The sequence below is a fragment of the Pundamilia nyererei genome, unplaced genomic scaffold (genome assembly GCF_000239375.1).
Source record: "Pundamilia nyererei isolate P.nyererei 1_Seehausen unplaced genomic scaffold, PunNye1.0 scaffold00057, whole genome shotgun sequence".
Lineage (NCBI taxonomy): Eukaryota > Metazoa > Chordata > Actinopteri > Cichliformes > Cichlidae > Pundamilia > Pundamilia nyererei.
Genome location: NW_005187458.1, coordinates 1,257,548 through 1,275,433, shown reverse-complemented (window position 1 = coordinate 1,275,433; position 17,886 = coordinate 1,257,548). Strand labels below are relative to the sequence as shown.

At 40.7% G+C, this 17,886-nt stretch overlaps 2 protein-coding genes across 4 annotated transcripts; one reads left to right on the top strand and one right to left on the bottom strand.

Moving 5' to 3' along the window:
• Positions 1-2,659: 2,659 nt before the first annotated feature.
• Positions 2,660-8,657, top strand: gpr19 (G protein-coupled receptor 19). The gene is made up of 2 exons (XM_005734191.2): positions 2,660-3,105; positions 6,418-8,657. The coding sequence occupies exon 2, from the start codon at positions 6,444-6,446 to the stop codon at positions 7,716-7,718; it is 1,275 nt and encodes a 424-aa protein (XP_005734248.1). The 5' UTR covers positions 2,660-3,105; positions 6,418-6,443; the 3' UTR covers positions 7,719-8,657.
• A 1,050-nt stretch (positions 8,658-9,707) lies between these two features.
• crebl2 (cAMP responsive element binding protein-like 2) lies at positions 9,708-14,212 on the bottom strand. 3 transcript variants are annotated; one of them, XM_005734189.1, is made up of 4 exons: positions 13,992-14,212; positions 13,314-13,362; positions 11,211-11,405; positions 9,708-10,484 (listed from the first exon to the last, which is right to left on the bottom strand). In XM_005734189.1, the coding sequence occupies exons 3-4, from the start codon at positions 11,403-11,405 to the stop codon at positions 10,329-10,331; spliced, it is 351 nt and encodes a 116-aa protein (XP_005734246.1). In that variant the 5' UTR covers positions 13,314-13,362; positions 13,992-14,212; the 3' UTR covers positions 9,708-10,328. The 3 variants fall into 3 exon arrangements, with proteins under 3 accessions (XP_005734246.1, XP_005734247.1, XP_005734245.1); XM_005734190.1 differs by having other exon boundaries at positions 13,314-13,324; XM_005734188.2 differs by lacking the exon at positions 13,314-13,362.
• Positions 14,213-17,886: the final 3,674 nt, after the last annotated feature.

Genomic DNA, 17,886 nt, shown 5'->3' with positions numbered 1-17,886 from the left:
GGGAAACACCAAAAACAAAAATTATAGAAATAAAACGTTAATCTGTAGAAGGATAAATCATGGAACATTTTTCATTTTAGGACATCAAATAAAAATGCTTTAAAAATAATTCAACTATTAAATAATAATTAAAAGTGTGATTTTTGGCTAAGTTACACTTTACAGATTCTGAGAAATTTCCCCTGATAGATTTTCTTGGTATTATTTACCTTCCGTACTTTCAGAAACCTTTTACATATTTCAGTACAAATAAGACCCAAACTCAAACTAAATATTTTAAAAACTTCATCCGCTGATTAATATTAATAATGATTAATATTGCCAAATACAAGAGCACATCAACATGTTTGATTATTAAATGTAAATTTTACTTACCAGGTCAAATCTGTTACTTTAATTCCAAATATTTTAAATTAAAGTAATAGTTAAAGCTTTTTCATAGGCCAATAATAACAAATAATGACTTTTATTAATTTTTTATTTGTATCTCACATAAATAAATAAATAATAAATATTTAAATTCTATTGTTGGCAGTAATTGGATACCATTTTAATTCATGAAACACCAGTTTGAAGCGTCTTCACCTGGTTACATGAACGAGTGTCTGAAATATTTTCTTACTACCATTCTTACTGTCTGTTATGATTATTCCTTCTCCTCTCTCATATTAGCACCATCGTTGGTTTCCCATAGCAACTGGCCTGTTGGTCTTCTCAGCACAGTGGTTGTCATGGTGATATGCTGCGCAAGCAACCCCCATCAGCATTGGACCAATAACCACAGATGGACGACATCATTTCCTTTTATAGAGCCAACATGTTGAAGGCCTGGGAGACAGAGATAGCGGGCTGACAGTGAGGACGGCCGATGGGAAACACCGAGGCTGCAGGACGCTGTAAACAACAACAAACAGCAAACACTGAACCAGCCCTGCCCTGTGTGAGCTCAGGCCCCCATCCCACCAGAAGGGGGGATTCATTGGCCAATTTGAGTCACTGACTGATTAAAAGGGACCAGAAGAAGGGGGTTAGGGTGTCAATGAATGAATGGGAAAGGAAAAGTTCGTTTTCATGATGCCTGATCATCTCTCAACATAAGGATCAGTGAATAGGCCTATCTATCTCTACCAGCAACTGTAACAGCCAATATATGAAAATGACAAAAGTAAAGAAGAGGTCAGAGCAACACCTTCCAGTCATGTTATGACAGTTAGTGTTGCATTGTTTGTCCAGCAGAGGGAACTCTGCAACTTACCTGTTGGCAACATTTTTGGAACAAACAGGCAGAACGTGAACAAATTTTAAAAAATTAGTGCTTACTTTTTAAATATCTGTCTTAAAAAATAGGTCAAGCTCTAGTTACTCATTTCAAATGTTTTAGTGATCTTTAAAATGTCTCACTTTCAGGCACTAAAGATGAATCTGTGAGACATGGATAACGATGGGGGTTTGGATTCAAATAAAAGTGTTGCAACTTCTTGGGACAGACATGAAAAATACTGAAATACATCAGCTTGTATCCATGAACATGAACTAATAAATGATACGTATATGATGTTTTTGTAGTGCAACCCAGTTGCAAACTCTGGAGCTGTGATGGACAGGTTGTTAGCCAGCGTCCTTGCTCATCCACACTGCTTTAAACCCCTACAAAACAAAACTTTTGGCTTTATTAGGACAAGAGTGAAAGACCCACCCAAGGTGGCCGAGGGACGTCATACTTTGGATTATTTTATTTATATCATTTTAATCATAAAATTGTTTTTGTTAATGTCTATATTTTTGTCTCTCTTCCTTGAAGCCTGGGTCCTCTAACAGCCGTTCCTAGGACTGCACTCTTCTGGACAGAGATCTCCAGTGTTGTTTATGGGATCTGAGATTATACAGTCCATATCAAAAGTTGTGGACCATTTGAAAAATGGCACAAAAAAAATCGTATTTTGCATGGTTGGATCTTAACAAGGTTCCAAGTAGAGCTTCAACATGCAACAAATGAGAGGAAGACAAGACATATTTATTTGAGCATGCAATTTATTGAAAACAACACTTAAACTGAAATAGGCTGTTTTACAGCTGATCAAAAGTTTAGGACCACGTGCCTTTAAAAGGCCAAATCTGTGCAAAAATATGGATTCATTGTCATTTTCTGTCAGGTGCTCACACTGTCATGACCTTCTGATGGCAAAGGCAAAAAAACTTCCTTTTTTGAACGTTGTTGGGTTGTTGAACTGCATAAGCAGGGTCTCTTGCAGCACACCATCACTGCTGAGGTTGGACGCAGTAAGACAGTCATTTGGAATTTATTAAATGATCCTGTGGGTTATGGAACAAAAACATCAAGTGGAAAACCCCCCAAAAATTTTCAAGCACTGAGCCGGAGGAGCCAATTGGTGACAAGACACTGGACAATCCTCGATCCAAATTAAGGCTGTTACTGGTATAGACTGCAGCCACATTAGGGTTAGGGTTTTTGCTTTTATTTTTTTGTTTTAGTCTTAAACGTTTGATCAGCTGTAAAAAAAAAAAAAAAAAAAAGCCTGTTTCAGTTCAAATGTTGTTTTTAATAAATTGCATGTTCAAAAAAATGTTTTGTCTCACTCCCGTTTCTTCTTGTTGCATGTTGAAGCTCTACTTGGAACCAGTCTGCACTTCTGTTAAATTCATGTATTTTTTAAATTTATTATCAATTCAGTTTTTTATATAATTGGCATAAACAGTCTTCTGTACAGAAGTCTTCAGCTGAGGCTCATCATTCCCTCATGTAGCCTCGGTCCGCCCCTGCTGACAGAGAAGAAAACATCCACCCTCCTCTTCCTCAGCTGCAGCTTCATCCTCCAGCTGCCGTGATGTCTGCTGGCTGCTCGGACCTCCTCCTCCTGTGAATCAGACACCATCATGAAGCGTCTCTCCATCCTCTGAGCGCGTATCTGCCTCACCTGCGGACTTCGGGACACTTGGATCACCTGCAGGTTTTGTCGGCCTCGTCCATCCTTCATCATCCTCCTCTTCATCAGCAGACATGTTGTTTAGGCAGGATCCGTGACGCCGCGCTGACTGCTGATGGATGGAAGGAGCCGGAGGAGCGGCTAGAATGACGCTCGGCACGTAAGATGGAGGCTTTTGTTTCCTTATCTTGTTGTTTAATCCGTATTTATTCAGAACATGGCCTGAGCCTGTGCTCGTTATTCAGAGGACATGACGTGCTGCACGCGGCGGACAGCTGCAGCAGGTGTGCCTGCTCGGTGTTTTTCCATGAGCGGTCAGGCTGGACTCTCAGCTGCTCAGCTCATCAAACTGTGCTGGTGTGAGCGGTGAGCAGGTAGACATGATGGGCTTCAGGCCGGAATCAGTCACAGCGGGGTTTACAGCACCATCATCAGCCTCCTCTGAGACACATTCGTATTTTAATGGAGGAGGTAATCATTTCAGTTAGAGAGCCTTCATCGAACTGTCCACAAACATTTGGCCATGTACAGCAGATCAGCATCTGCACAGATCTGTTTTAATCAGGACTTTGATGTAAAAAAAAAACAAAAAAAAAAAACCCCAAACAAAACAAAAACAAACAAAACATAGCTGCTCATTTATTTCCATGCATCGATTAATCGATCACTTCTTTTTTGACTCCAATGTTCAGGGCAAACAGACACCTAACCGGCTGATTATCAGTTATTGGATAAAAACGTTACTGATTTTTTTAAAATTACATTATGTATGAAAAGCAAATAAAGTAAATTAAATCTGGAGTTTTGTAATTCTCTAATAAACTCATGTAAATCAACATATCAGATTTTAGTTGCTGAACATTTTGAACAAAAACTGAGAAAGTTTCTGGCAGTGTGAGAGCATGATGATGAACATTTGTAATTTTATGACATTATAACAATAATTAATTAGTCATTCAGTAAAAAGTGCTTTGTGTTCATTATTAATTATTAGTATCCTGGTTATGGATGAAGTAAACTGTTCGCTTCGAGTCCTTTGTGTTTATATCAGAGTGGAATTAATCCAGATCAATCATTTAAATGTACATTTACATTTACACTTTTTGTTTTCAAATGTCTGCATGTGTTGTTTATAATATGAAAGATTTACAGCAGGGTTAAATTACAGCTGGAGACTTATTTAAGTAATTATTAAAGGTAACCTTATTCTGTTCATTTCCAGCTTCATACTCTTATTCCTGGACTCTTCTAGAGTAGCTTTGCATGATTGAGAGTTAAAAATAATATCTTTAGGAATATTTAGTGTGTGATGGTTAATAAGGAAAAGCACAGGTCTGCATTAATTATCAGTTACACCTTATACTAAATCATTTGGGGCGTGAAATGTCAGAAAGCTAAACACACCAAAAACCTAAATAATTCAGAGTGATTTATGTTTACTCTCTTTTGGTGACGCTTTAGTTTAAACTGCGTTGTCCTGCTTCCCTCGTTTACCTACCCACCATCAGTCAAGATGGATGTGGTTGCTAAGGTTAAATCCAGAAGAGTAAACACAACGGCAGCCATAAACAGAATCTCCTCTGAGAGCTTCTTCACATCCTTAAAGAGCGACCTCAGAGGAGAGCCGGCTCTCTATGGAGGATTAATCAAATCAGCTGCAGCACTAACTGGGAATTAAGTTCTGAGGTGGAGATGAGGACGGTGATGATGAATAGTTCCATGTGGTGGAGTTTGTCTTGTACCTGAGAGGAAAACATGCAGCTGTGTTTCCATAAAACAGTCCTGAGCACTGCTGCCTCTGACATTTCCTGGATTTTAAGAAAACATAAACAGCTTCCTCACTTTTTTAATATCTGGAGATTCTACATTTCCCCAGACGTGACTTCTGAAGTAGAACTACGGCTTCATTAACGCTCCTGTCCATGATTTCAAGTCCCAAGTAGAATTCCTACTGAGCAAAGATCACCCTCTGTAAATGTTTTAATTAGAACTCAGAGATGAGCATGGCTGTGACATGAACAAACCATAATCACTTACTGTGTATGCTACCATTGTATATAGTGTATTATCTTACGTATCTTTTTATTTGTTTGTATTTTATTTGTATTTTTTGTATTTTCCTTCTGACCTAAGTTGAGGTAACGCAAAAATTTCCTCGTTGTGGGATCAATAGTCTTATCTTATCTTATCTTATCTGATCCGATCTTATCTTATCTTATCTTATCTTATCTTATCTTATCTTATCTTATCAGTATGACTCTCAGCTAACTTACTTACTGCTAACTGTCTGATATCCAAACAACAAACCAAACTTTCAAACTTCCTACCAACTTACCAACCGACCATATCCTTCACTCTTTATCTCAATGCCAATCTACAAACAAGCTTCTGGAGCTGTGTATCAATGACGCTAATTCTGACTAACCCTGCAATCTATTTAAGCTCCCTGTGCAACATCAACAAACTCTTATTAATGACTTCTTTGGCCTTTAACTGAACTACATTCAGAGTTTGAATGCAATGAAACTGCTAGTGTAGCTAAATTAAAGCTAGCTGGCTATCCACCCCTGCATCCTGGTAGTGCTCCAGAAAACAGTAATAAACATTTCATTGGTGAAGTAATTTGGTACTGAGATTGTATGTTACTAGCAATAATATTACAAGGTTATTTTGTCACATTAGTTGATGATGCTAAGTTAGCAACCCAACTGTGGCATTTGGGTAGTACGGCTGACCTTATCTATTCAGGACACATCGATAGCTAGTAATCTATCAACATTAGCATGCAAGTTAGCATTAACTAATATTAGGCACAGTCGATTTTGATTTTCAAATCTAAACGAAGAATGACTAGCCTGTCACTAATTTTCACCTGATGTTGGCTACAACATTGAGACAGGTGGGCCTCATGAGATAAAGCAGTTTCTATCTTTTGTTAGCACACCTGCCAACCTACCACTCAGCCAACTATTAATCAATCAATTTTCCTAACCACTTGACTTGCCAATCTAATAACCTATGGTGCTTTCACAAACCAGCTATTCTACCCAATGACCTCATCTACCTACCAGAATACCAATCTACGTACCTGTCAACTAACTTGACTATCTGTTCACACACCAACGACCCATTCTCCTAACTACCTACCTTTGTATCTATCAAAAAAGTTGCCATTAACCTACGTATCTCGCCAATAAAACAAATCTCATTACTTCTTGAGCCTCACACCTTTCTGAAAGATGACCAGCAGTAGTCTATCTAACCACCAAACAACCAACAAACCTTTTTATTTTGCATGTCTGAACTATTTATTGTTGAGTAATAACTTGGTGTAGGGATTGTGAGGAGCTGTCGATTGTATCTGGTAATCAGGAGTATTGTTGGGATAAATAAACAGTTTATGTTGAAAAATATTTCCCAAACATTAATTTGGTTGTGGTTTTTCTAATGCCAAATGTCTGTGTCTCCACAGCTGCTCTCTGACCCAGCAGTACAGCAATGGTGTATGCCCAGACATCAAACACAGTCGGTGTCAATCCCTCCATCTACTTGCCATCGTTCATGTATCAGATGTCATTTAACTACTCCAAGAGAGAAAACTCAACTGTCCTGGCAACCTTACCTACAACTCCCCTCTGCAGCCTCGAGGGCACGTCCACTGGCCAGTTGAATACTACCTCTGTCCCTGATGAGCTGACTTCAGGTGAGGTTGCCGTCCTAGGCTTGGTATTTGGGGTTCTATGGCTGGTCTCCATCTTGGGAAATGCCCTCGTATGCCTGGTCATCCACCGAAGCCGACGGACTCAGTCCACAACCAACTACTTTGTGGTGTCTATGGCCTGCGCGGACCTGCTCATGAGCCTCGGTTGTGCCCCATTCGTCCTCTTGCAGGTTGCCTCTGGACGTTGGCCAATGAGCACAGCAGCTTGCAAGGCTGTGCGCTATCTACAGCACCTTTGTCCAGGTGTGCAGGTCTACGTCCTGCTTTCGATCTCAATAGACCGCTTCTACACAATCGTCTATCCCCTCAGCTTCAAAGTGTCCAGAGAAAAGGCAAAGAAGATGATTCTGGCTTCGTGGTTATTTGATGCAGCCTTTGTCTCCCCCTGCCTCTTCTTCTATGGATCTACATCTACAGACAGTCATTGTGACTTTTTCCTTCCTGAGAGCTGGGGCAGCATAGTCTACGCAGCAGTTCACCTTCTCATTGGTTTTCTGGTCCCTGCTGGATTGATCATATCATTCTACCAGAGGGTGGTCAGGTACATCTGGAGGATCAGTGCTGATGGCCACACTGTGCGGCGGACAATGAACATTGTCCCGCGGACTAAAGTCAAGACCATCAAAATGTTCCTTATGCTTAATTCTGTTTTCTTCCTCACCTGGACACCCTTCTATCTTGCCCAACTGTGGCACCCGAGGGAGTCTGATGGGCCCAGCAGGCAGGGACTGCTTTTCTTCACAGCCATCTCCTGGATCTCCTTCAGCTCCACAGCATCCAAACCCACCCTGTATTCTGTCTACAATGCAAACTTCAGACGTGGCATGCGGGAGACATTCTGCATGTCATCCATGAAATGCTACCGCAGTAATGCCTACACCATCACCGCGAGCTCCCGCATGGCCAAAAAGAATTATGTTGGGGTGGTGGACATCCCAGTGCAAGCAAAGATGGTGACTAAAGACTCGGTCTACGATACATTTGACCGAGAAGCTAAAGAAAAGAAGGTAGCTTGGCCCACTAATGCGAACCCTCCAAATACCTTTGTGTGAATGAGCTTGGACAGCTTTAAAACTGAACTCACAAACATAAACTTGTCTAACATAGCAGTGCCAGTGGTGGCAGGTGAATTAGCTGGAGGCTAACATGCTAGCACTGTATTTAAGTAAAACGTTTACCGAATGTGTTCAGATTGTATAAAGGGCTTTTTGTGATGTGAGAAACCCTATAGCAGCCATATTGGTGATTTTTATACTTCAGATTTCAATCAGAATTTGTTTTCGTGCTGTGTTTTGATGGATCATTTTCCATGGATAAATTCCATTTTGTGTTTTGATGTCAACTTGTTAGCTAGCTAACTTTCTGTGTGGTCATCGATCATAAAAGTCTTGTAACTGCATCTGGTTTGCTACAGTAATGTACGTGGTAGATGCTAATGTTAGTAAAGGCTAAAATGTTAACAATGACATTATCTGCTTTGTCACAATGACTGAGTAACGGTGAGCTGGTTATATACCAAAGCCCGGGATCCAAGCTTGTTCAAATAAACTGGGCTGAATCATTGGAATACAATCAGGATCAATTATGACTTTAACAACCATGTCAGCAAGACCCATTCAGGTTCAAACTTAGCTGAGTGGTCATAGCTAAACATGACAACATGCAGACACTGTTTGATTAGGTTCACTTTCAGAATGGTGCTTAGTTCTTAAAAAGCATCAAGGCAGAACTCGTTTGGTGTGGATTGGTAGCTTAAATCTTAAAGTGCGACTGCAGAGGGACTTAAGTCCTGTAATTTCTGATTGAGATGGGTTCCTCAACATCATCCTCAGCACTGCTGTGTGGAAACGCTCGACAAGGATAGAACCTGAATATTTGTCCTCCTTCCAGTGTGCTGAAATATCCAGACTTGAGATCAAATGGATGTTTGTAGCTGTGATCAGTTCTCATGAAGTTTGATCAGTGTGATTAAAGATGATTTGTTATATGAAGGAAATTTATGAGTTTTTGTGGGAATATCCAGGAAAATGTTCCAGAAGACAAAAGACAGAGAAACAGAAGCAAGCTTTTAGAGAGTGAAATTTAATGAAGTCAGTAAAGTCATTGCTGCTCATTCACCTCTTTCTGTTTTTAAGGCATTAGTAAATCTGAGACTTGTGCACGCTAAAGTGTGGATATCTGAAGTCTGCATATACATTACAGATCAGGGGTGAGCTGCAACATTGCTGCAAGGTTACGAGCATTAGTTGGTCCTAACATTAGGTCAGTGCACCACATAATCCACTGCGTCATCGTGTATTTGACTAAAGCTCAAAAACACTGAGAAACTCTAGGATTTGGTTGGATCTCTTTCAGCAGCAGTGACCTGCAGTGATCTACAGGTGTCGCTCACCTGTGTTACAGCAGCAGCTTGATAGAGGTGCTCTTGTTTGCTTATGGTCAGATAATCAAGTCCATTGATTAACTGATATGGATGCAGTAACAACGCACTGAGGTTTTCACACAGTGCCTCTGCAGACTGCTCAGTGTGTAATAAATGATGACACAATGGGAAACATCACATGCTTCTCTTAGTCTCAGGTTATGTTTACCTGATTCTGTGACTTGCTGAGCCTCACCTGAGTTTTTATTGTGTGGACCTTGTTTTTCATAGAAGGTAAATGTGTGTACCAACTTGCACTTTAAATGTTCCACAGTCCCTGCAGAATGAACACGGTGGCTCCGTCTGTGCAGTTGCTGCACTAACATCAGTGCAATCAGATCCCATAGTCTTGAGACTGTGTTTCATCCAAAGTCCCTCTCTTCCTTCCTGCAGACAGTCACAGAACTTCCTGCGAGTTTGCATTAATCTGCACATTGTTTACGGGACACTCATTACCTGCTGTAAGTACAAATGTTTGGGATCCATGCATGAATCTTAACTATCCCGTCCTCAGATTCATGCATGAACAGAAGATACTCTGAGCTTCACTGAGGATCAAACAGTTTATTTATTTATTTGCTCTTAGACATTTTAAACACACATTTTCTACAATCTTAAAACAAAGTGCTTCAGCTATGTTTACAAAGGTGCACAAAAAAAAAAGCTTACAAGCTGTTCAGAAACAAGATTTCAGATTTTAGTGCGTGAAAAGAAGCCGCGGGCGCCGACCTGCTCGCTGCTGGTTTAGTCAGTCCTTCAGCTCACAGATGTTATCAGGATCAAACCAGAGGAAAGCCCGGCTTGACCCGATGACCAGACAACAATAACACAATAGCTGTCCAACAGCTGCACACACACACACACATGTCACTATAAGAGTTTAGAAACAGGAGTAAGTCATGTGACCTGCAAACCACCACAGAAAGACATTGATCCTCAGTTCAGAGCATGTATTTGTGTTCTCAAGTTTAACATCTTTATTCACTGGAATGGTGATTAAGCTTCAGCTCCACAAACAACTTTCTGCTGCTTCTGTGTGAAGATGTCGGATCTGACCTGCAGCCAGGAGCTTTTGTCCCCCCCTGCTGGCTGTGAGGGTTACTACATGCACTGTACGAGGAGGTGAACCTCCGTGCTGAGAACAGAGGGAGGTTTATTCTCTGGAGGTTTAAAGGTCTCATGAGTCCTGTGTGAGTGATGAAATGCAGGAGAGGAGCAGGAGAAGGAGGTGGAAAAGCGTCTAACTCTGCCCATTGCTGCTACTGATGTTGTTCTTGCTGTTCTTGGACGTCTTGTTGCCACCGCTTGGAGGCATTTTCTGCTCGTCTCCGGTGAGCAGAGCTTTAATCTCTGATGGAATCTTGCCCTGATCCATGGCCGAACACCACTGCTTGTACTGCAGGAGGACGACAGGAGACAAGTGAACAGCAAGTTAACAGTCTATATACGATGAATATATATGACGAGCATTTGACCTGACCTTCATCGTGTTCTCATAACCACTGGAAACTAAAAGCACAGCTGAAGTTAAACTCCTGACTCATCGCCCAGAGAGCTGCAGTTGTACCTGTCCAGGTGACTGCGGTCGTGTTTTTACTCTCAACAGAAACTGGGTGAAGTAATGTTAATTGTGACATGGGGTGGCTGTAGCTCAGGTGGCAGAGCAGGTCAGCCACTAATCAGAAGGTCGGTGGTTCGATCCCAGGCTGCATCCTGGCTGCATGGCAAATATCCTTGGGCAAGATACTAACCCCATGTTTGCCTACTGGTGGTGGTCAGAGGGCCCGGTGGCGCCTGTGTCCGGCAGCCTCGCCTCTGTCAGTGCTACAATGTAGCTTGCTATCGCCAGTGTGTGAATGGGTGAATGACTGAATGTAGTGTAAAGCGCTTTGGGGTCCTATGGACTAGAAAAGCACTATACAAATGCAGGCCATTTACCATTTACATTTGTGTGCGCCCCATTTTCAAACTTTATTTAAATACCAGGAAACGGAGCGCAGAGAGACTTGTGTGTTTAAACTGGGAGTGTCTGACCTCTGTGGTCGGTGTTATGAAGCTTCTCTTTGGCACAGAGCTCAATCATGTGTTTGAAATCTGAGTTCATGTCTAACTGGTGTCTCACCATCTCAAGCTCCTCCCGCAGGGCGCAGATGGCTCTCTCCTTACTGGAAACCAACTCCTCCAGGTACTGGTACCTTAGCTTCTTCCGGGCTCGGCACTCGCGGGCGCTCTGCCGGCTTCGCTCCAGTTTGGCCTTCAGGTCGATTTTGGCAGGTTTACGGCCGCGTTTTCCCGGCTTCTTCACTTTGCCCGCCATCTGATGACAAGCAGACACGAGCGATAAATTAGACACAGGACAGAGACACCACCAGCAGACACCACCAGGTCTGTTAATGTGCTTTGAGCAGAGAGGTGATACCTGTTATTTCTGACTGGATTGGTTGAGCCAGCTCACACACAGAACGCCTGGATGTGCTAAAGTTCATTTACAGTGAAAGCTCTCAAATTAGCTTCCAGACTAGACCTGAATGAGCAGAGTTGGCAAAAGTACACACATTCTCTACAATACTACTGTTAAAAAAATACTCCAGTAAAAGTTGAATTTTTATTCAAGTAAAAGTTTTAAAAAAGTACCAGCTCTGAAATGTACTCAGAGAAAGAAAAAGTAGCTCCTCAAAGAACATTTCCTCCACCTATTTTTATGCAGCATTGACATAACAATATTAGTCGATATGAATACAAACTTTATTTCAGTCTAAATTTTATTTCCAATAATTGTACTCAGCTTGAATCGGTTAAGTAGAACATGAGCAGGAAGGAAAATAAAAACTCTTTTCTGGTGCCTGCATTGTAGAGGGTGACTTTACTTTTAAACAACAAAATGAATGCAGTCAGGGGCTAGAGTGGATTCAGCAGGTGGGTGAACACTAAAATCAGTTTTAATTGCTCAGTGTTGGGGAAAAAATATCATAACTCACTATAATTTCTACTGAGAGCTCCAGTAAATTTTCTTAGTGTACAGGTTGTGATCAGCTGACCTGCTGCTCTTTGTGGATTTACACACCTGAATTCAACCAGATGTGAGCAGATGTTTCATGAGTTGTCCTGGCTGATTTCCATACACTGACAGTACACTGTTTATGCTGTCTTTATATTAGACACTATAAAGTTGGTATGAAGGTGGAATTCAGTGAATGAGTCTCAGCATCATAAGCTAATATTCAAATGAATCTCTGCTACACTTCATGTAAAGTAAATCTGACCATGGAACCACAGCCACTGTGCACCAGTCACATACTGTTCTTTACTTTAAATCCATCACAGTACAGCAAACTAAGCTGTTTATCCTGCACTAACCTGCAGATGATTTTCATGCAGGCCTTAAATAACACAGTTAAGTCTACCTCAGTTTGTTTAGCATGTTTCACAATATGAAAAAACACAGTTGCACATGTACAGACCCAATATCTGATTGGATAACATACTTGATGAGGACTTACGAGTAAGCTTTAAATGAGCCGTCCTTTTAAATCTAAGCTCTCTTCTTCGTTTCCTGTCCTTTCTTATCTTTCTCCATCTCTGAGTGTAGTTAGCCCTCTTTCTTTTCTCTCCCTGTGAAATACAGAAGCTGGACCTTTAGCTAGCAACTGTGTGACAAACTGCACACAAACAGTTTGTGTGTTTGCTGATGTTTGTTAAAGTGCTGCATTTCAAATTACCTAACACAAAATGTTACTCCCTTTATCCTCGCTCCTCTTCAGTAGCTAGCTAGATGCTGAAGTACTGTGAACACAACCTATGGACACCTGCAGTCGTTCTAGTGTTGTGTTAAAAAATAAAAATTTAAAAACGTAATAAATTAATAAATAAATAAAAACTCCGGCCCGCTGTAACCTCTGACTACATCTCTTTTTATGCCACATCGCCTGGTGATTAATAAACGAATGGGATTTCCTTTTATGTGTTTCTGTTTAGGCTCAGATTGGTTTTAAGTTTGGAGGCTCGCAGTGACTGAAATAATGACTCCCCTCAAATCAGTTAAAGGAAAAGTAACGAGCCTGTCTGAAACAGTGACGAGTAGAAAGTTAAGATATTTGTTTAAACATGCAGGGAGTAAAAGTTAAAAACTAGTCAGAAAAAAAAACCTACTCAAGTAAACTACAGATACAGTAACAAAGTATTTCGTTACTGTATCATCCAACAAGTGCGACTGACTTCTACTCACCAATCAGAACACTGGAAAACAGCGTCAGCAGTCCTGTAGTCCCTCAGACCTCGGTGTGAGGACAGCAGGAAGGTTTTTTTTAATAATATCTAACAGCTGATGAATATCAGCATTAAATAAATAAACTTCTTGTGAGCTGCAGACAGTTTACAGCAGGTTTGTTGTTCTATAAATAATGATTTCTTATCCTTCCTGAAATAAACATGTTTACGGCACGGGGAGCTAACGTAACCTCGGTTAGCACACAGGATACACAGCTGTAATCTAGCCCATTAAAGTGATTCCTTCTTTAACCTCCTAAGACCCGAACTCTTCCACTGCATGCATTTTTAATTTCTCTTTGATATTTGGGTATATTGGGGCCCGATGAATGTAAAAACAATTTTTGTTTTTAAGAAAAATGAGAGCCATATATGAGCATAGTCGTTTAAAATTTTGATAGACCAGTAGCAGTATAATGTCCTTGTAAGTGGATATCAGGCCCTTGTAGAGCAAAATTCAGTATTTTGGTCTAAATAACCCAAAATGTGATGTCCACATATGTGGACGGCAGGTCATAGGAGGTTAACGACACTATCGACACTCACAAAGGTGAAGTGACCAGACGTTGACTAGTTAAAGCTACTAATTAGTACCCCGCAGTTTCCTTTAGCCGTTAGCAGTCCTTAGCTAGCTCACCTTGTTGTCGTCCATGTTGCTAACGCGCAGGCTGCCGTTAGGTCCGCTCAGAGATCACACTGTGTTCCCGGAAGTCTGGACGGAACGAACCGGCTCGGTATCATCAGCGAGGGCTCCAGAAGCAGCTCATCAATCAGTCTGATCACCGATCAGTCTGACAGCTCCCTGCTTTGTTTACATCTGCTGACGTCTACGCGTTTACGTCACTTTTTTTTTTACAACCAAAACTTTATTAAATAAAATAATGGAACAAAGACAGCTACCACTAAACCGGAAATAGTGAGATGGTAAAATAAATAAATAACGTCAAACCCGAGTAAATAGTCAGATAAAAATGAATTCTATTCTTAACAAGTATATTAAAATATATCTGACACACTCAAACGTTTAATGTTCAGAAGCCAAATATTAACAATTCGAAAATCTGTAAGTTAGCAGTAACAAATTATATTTATATGTAATAAATAAGCTCCAGCTTTAGTTTAATATATTGAATGTATTTATACCATTTTATATGTTTAATGTGCATAAACAGTATATCTACTTAAACCCTAGTGTAATCAAATAAGTTACCACGCCTTGTGATATCGCCTTTAAAAAGCTTGTTCATTTTAACTCTGGTGAAGAAATGAATTGTTGTGATATCGTCTTCATGATTTGCAGTAGAGCACAGAGCAGGTCTTGAAAAGTGCGTTCTCTAACTACACGATAAAACTCTGGGTTTCCCAAAATGAGGGAACAATAAAACTTACAATAAAACCTGTTCCCTTTTCCTTTCCCAACCCTCCTCTGACCAGAAATTCTCACTTTTCACAATGACGGTCTGAATTTGGACGCTCAGTTAAAGTTTCAGTCTGAGATCACGCCATGTGAATGGGTGAAGTTGTTTTTTAGAATCTCATAATTTGGATCTTAAAAGTAAAACGCTTTAATGTCTCTCTGATGAGTTTTGCCTCTAAAATTTAAAAAGTCTCCTCAGTAAATTAAATATCAAACTTTAGAATCTGAGGCTGAAAGTTCACAGTTAAGAGGTGAAAGTTCACACTATTTACCCAAATGCTTTAAGAAGTTGATACTACAGATATATTTTTCAACCTTTGATGTTTTAAATAAAGTTTTTCACCTGCATTCTGCCGTCATCTGGTGTAAAGAAAACAGAATAATATGAAGAAGGTTTGTAAGGGTCGCTGTTGTCACAGAGAACAGGACAGAAACTGATGAAGAGTCTGAGCTCATCTTTACTGCTCAGTCTTCAGTATACACCAATTCACTGTTGGATATAAATGCACATATATTTTATTATTTTACTTAAAGTCTTTAAAGAGCCATAACTTATAACCATAACCACCTCTCCTCTTCCACAATCATCTCATCATCACATTCAGAGGGTTAGAATTCATTCATTCATTCAATTATTTATATTAAGAAAACACATCCTGCTGTCCCTGAGAGTGGATTCTATGATGACATCTCCTCACAGGCCAAAGGGTCAAATGTATGTTAATCTACCCATGACCTGCTGACTAATCCTGTTACATCAGCTGCTGGAAATTTAGAGGAAATGAAGATTATGTTGTGGAAGAAGGTTATACAAATATCAGAGCTTCTGTTCTGAGTTTACTTCCTCAGGAAGCTTTAGTGGGATTAGCACAAAGAGACATGGAGAGCAATCATGGTGGATCCTGCTGAGACTGTTCAGGTGAAGTATGAAGTCATCAGGCTACTGTTACACACACTTTGTTCATTCCTCTGATGTCACTGACAGTAGATGTTATTTTAAAGATCATGCCCAGTTCTGTCATGATACGTGTGAACACGTGTGAAGAGAGCCAGAGATTAATAACTTAACAATAACTAATGATTAAATGCAGAGAGGTGTATAAGCACATAGTGTGTGAAGAAGAAACACTCAGTGAATCATAGTGTAGCACCCAACCCATGTAGCTAGTATTCAAATTAGATCAAAGGGGTGTTGTAGCACTGAGTAGGGCCGTGGGTTCTTTAATTTAGTGGCTTGCCCTACTAACCTGTAATGCTGATGTACCAGATAACACTTCAGAAAGTGCAAACTGTCAGTAATGCCTGGGGTTGCTGTCGGTGAGGCAGCTCTCTATGCTCCTCCTGTAGGCCTCCTTGCCATGTTTGATGCCCCTGCTACGTTGGCTCATGCAGTGCTGTACAGGGAACTATCCCTGTTCTGATTAGAGCCTGTACTCCACTTGTCAACCAAGGTTTTCCATTAGGAACAACCCAGATGGTTTTAGTCACTGTCACAGTCTCTACGAAGCACTTAATGTAGAAAAGGACTGACTGATGATAAGCCAATATTGGAGAATTCTGCTCTCCCTTTCTAGTCCCTGTCAGTACTCTTGCTGCATTTTGTATTAACTGAAGGCTTTTCATCAAACTTTTAGGACATCCTGATAATAACGAATTACAGTAGTTCATCCTAGAAGTAATAAATGCATGAACTAGTTTTTTCAGCGTCACTCTGACACAGGATATTTCTAATTTTAGAGATATTTCAGAAATGGAAGACACAAAACAAGACACAAGAAGACACAGGCTTACATATTTGTTTAATTAGTGCATTAAAGGACATATCCTGGTCAAAAATGATTCCAAGATTCAAATGTCCAGCTGGGATAACCACATTTACTCAGAGCCTTCTTGATATGTTCTTCTGCTTCCCTGGGCCCTGTGTCTGTAGGGATGCTGTTCACTCTGTGTTGTAGTGTCCTAATGACACCCAGTTTGTGCTCCAGTGGATAATGAGAGTCAAACCTTAAATACTGATCTGATTTACGGTATACATCGACTTTTAAATGTCCCCCATTATTGATGGAAATCTCACAGTCTAAGAAGGCTAACCTGCTACTTTTCATATTCTCCCCAGTGAATTTGATGTCTTGGTCCATTGAGTTAATGTGACCACTGAATTGTGGTATGTCCTGAGATTTAATTTTCACCCAGGTTTCAGCCACATACCTGAACTAATGACTTGGGGGTGTTCCAGGGTAGCATAACAGAGCCATCTTTTCCACTTCTTCCATGCACAAGTTGGCCACAATGGGTGAAACTGAGGAACCTCAGTTAGCACTGGAACCCCAGGTAGTACTGACCCTTGTATGTGAAATAGGTGGAATGAAGACAGTTCCAAAAGCAAACACACTTGGTCTATGCTGAAGAGTGGTCCTGTTGCTGAGGTTGGGGTCATCCTGTAATCTCTTACGAACTACCTTCAATGCTTCCGTGACTGGGATGCAAGTGAAGAGAGATGTAACATCGTACGAGACCATGGTTTCATCTGCCTCCATAATGACGTCTCTCACCTTCTCAACAAAATCTAAGGTGTTCTGGATGTGGTGTTCAGAGCTGCCTACCAACAGGTTGAGCATCAAAGCCAGAAACTTTGAGATGTTATAGGTGATCGAGTTGATCATACAGACAAGTGATCTTAAAGGTACACCCCTAGAAATAGCCTGTGGTATGCGGTCCGGTCAGTAGCGTTATCTTGTTCTACCTGCTCCAGAAAATCTATCACCCTGTTCCTGTAGTCACTTCCTGGGTCTTGTTTCTGGGCTCATGAGTATTTTTGTCACTGAACAAATTTTCTCATGATAGTCTATATGGTTTAGCAAAACTGTGCACCTACCCTTGTCTGGCAGAAGGATGATAATGTTGTCATTACTAACTGATGTAAGTGCCTTCCTCCTTCATGCTGATGTTGGATGCTGGGGGCTTTGCATTGCTGAGACATGCAGAAACTTTCGTCCGCAGCTGCTCTGCTTCTATGTCTGCAATGTTGTTGTTTCAAATTTCTCTTTCTGTGGCTGTGATCAGTTCAACTAGTGGGATTTGCTTCGAGAAGCTGGTCAGGGACTTCGTTTGCTCT